The following is a 3,770-nucleotide window of genomic DNA, read 5'->3' as shown; positions in this document are numbered from 1 at the left end:
TGTGTGTGTGTGTGTGTGTGTGTGTGTGTGTGTGTGTGTGTGAGAGAGAGAGAGAGAGAGAGAGAGAGAGAGAGAGAGAGAGAGAGAGAGAGATCGTCAGACAGAATTGATAATGAAAGGTCATACTTGTAAGCTGATAATTGCTAAACCAGGCAATGTGCTAAACAATTCATATTCATTGTGTTTAATTCCACAGTAGCACCTAAATGAGTTAAATTCTGAATGACTCCGTATGTGAGAAAAGAATTAGGCTTAAATGGTATAGTCAAAAATCGTATATGATTTTTTTTTAAAGACAGAGTCATTGGTTGGGAAATAAATCCATTGGTAAAAGTGCTTATTGAAAATATAAAAATCTAAGTTTGTTCTCCAGGACACACATAAAAATGCTAGGTCTTGGTACCTTCTGGTAATCATTGTGCAGTATAATCAATGACAGGGGCCCTTAGGCTAGATGGCCAGGCAGTCCAGCTTAATTAAAGAGCTGTCTTAAGGAAGGTGTTTAGTATTTCAGAAGATGACACCAAAGGTTTTCCTCTAGCTTGTGCATGTATATATACATGCATGTGTGTATATACACATGAATCTGAACACATACTGTCTCAGAGCCCCCTGTCAACCCCATGAACACATGAAAACATTTAACAAAGACACTCTCATCAATCACAGGCTAGTCTCGAACTTTTGATTCTTCTGCCATTACCTCCCAAGTGCTAGGATTACAAGCATGCCTTACAGCACTTACTTGGTGCATCTTAATATTTCTTAGAAGATTATATCTTTTTTTGTTTGTTTATTTTGTTTTGTTTTTAACTACTGGGGCTGAGAATTTCAGTGCAAATCTTTCTGAAAATGGAAAAGCACTTCTATTTTTGTTGGTAAAGTTTCAGATGGAAATTGTTTCTAATCTGTAGTGACATGGAGAAAAGACTGATTTAAAATGCAACCCAGACTTCTGCTGCATTTAGCACTTGTTTTTGTTTGTCCTTTAACATGGATCCAAGAACATTCAAAAGATGAGGTGCTAGAAGAAAAATACTTTTTCAAGAGGTAAAGGCAAGCATATATTCAAACTTACCATTTTCATGTTGCAAAACACTGTCTCTGGGATTAACATTAATAGTTGTGAAAGCTAAAAGAAATTAAGGCACCAGTTAGTTATCCATGCACATTATTTGAAAGTGTGTGTGAATTAATATATATGAAGTCTTGACACAGAGACCAGAGACTCCATATTAAAAATTATGATGCTCAAAATACCAAGAATAATTGATTTTTGAGGCTTTATAGATAATGGTTATCATATAGTTTTGCACACAAAGATATCAAAGTATATATTTTGAAGTATACATTTTTTTACCATACCTGAAATACTATATTCCAGATTCCCTGCTTTTCTTCCATATCTATCCTTCCTTGCATAAAAATTGCCAGAATGTTGCACAAAAGATATCATCAATGGAAAAAAAGTTCAAGTGGGCTGATTTAAGACTTCTGATATCTCATGTTCTACCTACAGTGCTTGTGTCTAACCTTAGAGTCAACAAAAGAATCATACACCCTTCAGGGTGTCTGATTTAGGCCAATTTCTCTCTAAGCAGAGAAGGCAGCCACAGCTTTCTCAATAATTCATTTCTCCAAGTTTCCCATGCACATGCTTGGTCTCTGGAGATCAGGTGCTTGTGGACACTCTCCCGAGTGCTAGTAAGAGCTGCTGTCTCTCCTGTGATCACTACTGCTCCAGGAACTGGGTAAAGGCGTCTTGGGCATTGTCATGTTTAATTCTCTTGTATCACTAAAGGGAGTTGAATTCTAGATGTCTTAACTACAAATTCAAAGACAAAATTTAAAGAGCTTGAGTAACTCATAATGAGAGGTCAATATTCAAAGGATTTGAAAGTGTGTGTGTGTGTGTGTGTGTGTGTGTGTGTGTGTGTGTGATTTGAAAGTGAATTTAATAGACAGGATATGTGGGAAATACTTTTGTAAATTTCATCAAACTTGTAGTGAATTTATATTTTTCAACCAAAATAAAAATGTTTGGGATAGGATACTTGTTTGAGAAGTTAGGCATCAATAAACAAAAATAAGCATGACCACAAAATCATGAATTCTGACAAGTAATCTAGAGATTAAATCTGAGAAACCGTGGGGTATGAAGAAGAGCTAAGTTAAAACTAGCTACAGGTCTCAAAAATGTATTCACTGAAACTATAATAGAACATTCTCTAACTAGGGAAAGATATAGATGTCCAAGCACAAGACAGTCTTAAAATTTGAAATACAATCAGAAAAGAACTTCTGCATGGCCTGTTAAAGCCAAGATATGAAAACTACAATAGAAAGAATCCGTGAAAAGCTGCAGAAGAAAAATACCAAGGCACAGAGGCACACATATCAGGCTTTCTGAGCTATTGAACTACAGCTATTCTTTTGTGTGAACATGCTGGTGGTCATGCGCTACTGCTACAGAAGACAACTTCTTTAGATATGAGGCATTTCACCCCTTTCTAGATGAATAACCCTTTATCCTCATGCCCTGTATTATTATCCTCCAGATTAAAATCCTATCATATAAAGAATATATAGTTTTCTCTATAGTTACTTTTGGGGGAAATCCAAGCCTTTGTAGGGTTTTTGTTTGTTGTTTGCTTAAGTGTCTGGTTCTTTGAAGCAATTTAGGGTTTAGGTTTTATTTATCAACGTTTAAAAGCAATACTAGAGTAATTTGGTATCACATATTTTCTAGTCATTAAATGGTGGGTGGGTGAATGGATGGGCGGTAGGGTATTTGGGTAGATGGATGGACAGATGAATGGATGGATCCAATTCTTCTTTGCAATCATTTAGAGCATTTATTTAGAGACATTTCATTTATGTCTCATTTGCTAATTTTCTGTGTTAATATGATGCCAAGGAAACAACTGATTGCTTTAAATATCACTCAGCACCCAGTCGGTTCTGCAAAATTCAGTCATTCTGTTTTTTCTACCTAAAGCAGAGTATATCAAAAGCTAAAAAGACTAGGAGGAGGACAATACAATCTAAAACTTACCACTCTCAGACTTTAAAGCAGATTCTGTGGGAGTGATGATGTTGGCAGCTAAAGGAAAGGAAAGGAAAGCAAATGCTAGTTAGCCAGCTATAGCTATTATTTTACCTTATTTGTAGATATATGTATATAAACACATGAATACACATCTGTACACATATCTGTACACATGTGCATGGAAATTTAATGTCAAAAAAGAAAGCCATTAAAACGTGAGCCTTGCAATCCCAGATATGTTTGTTGCATTGTATGTAATTAAGTAGGTAACATTCATATATGATGATGATTACACACTTATCACAACTCAATAAATTCCCAACACTGCCCTTTCAAGCCTATTTTTCTTGTGTACTAGGTCCTAGAACCCTGTCTGGAACAGAAGAGAAGATGTACAACTATATGCTCAATGGAAAAATAGACTATCAGTTGATCTATGGGCCTGCACATGCTTGGCTTTCCTGTCACACTATGAAAAGCAAGTGAGTCTATAAAGTCTATAAAATGAGTTCTAGACCAGCCAGGGATACAAAGTAATGCTTTATAAAAAAAAAAAAAAAAAAAAAAAAAAAAAAAAAAAAAAAAAAAAAAAAAAAAAAAATACTAATAAGAGAATAGTACTAATTATAACATGTAAAGGTGCCTGTGCAGTTATTTATGAGGATACAAAGATAATCCAAGTTATATTTCTAATTTTCTGTATAAAAGGTGAGATAAGACA

The 3,770-nt window shown here is 35.0% G+C and overlaps 1 gene segment (V, D, J or C); it reads right to left on the bottom strand.

Annotated features, from left to right (window-relative positions):
• LOC110334265 overlaps nucleotides 1–3,770 on the bottom strand; it is a 17,150-nt gene that overhangs the window by 2,277 nt on the left and 11,103 nt on the right. Inside the window, 2 exon segments of the C gene segment in view lie at nucleotides 1,079–1,132; nucleotides 3,056–3,103. Of these exon segments, the coding sequence occupies nucleotides 1,079–1,132; nucleotides 3,056–3,103 (102 nt within the window).

This window comes from Mus pahari, chromosome 16 (genome assembly GCF_900095145.1).
Source record: "Mus pahari chromosome 16, PAHARI_EIJ_v1.1, whole genome shotgun sequence".
Lineage (NCBI taxonomy): Eukaryota > Metazoa > Chordata > Mammalia > Rodentia > Muridae > Mus > Mus pahari.
This window is presented reverse-complemented; position numbering and strand designations above follow the sequence as displayed.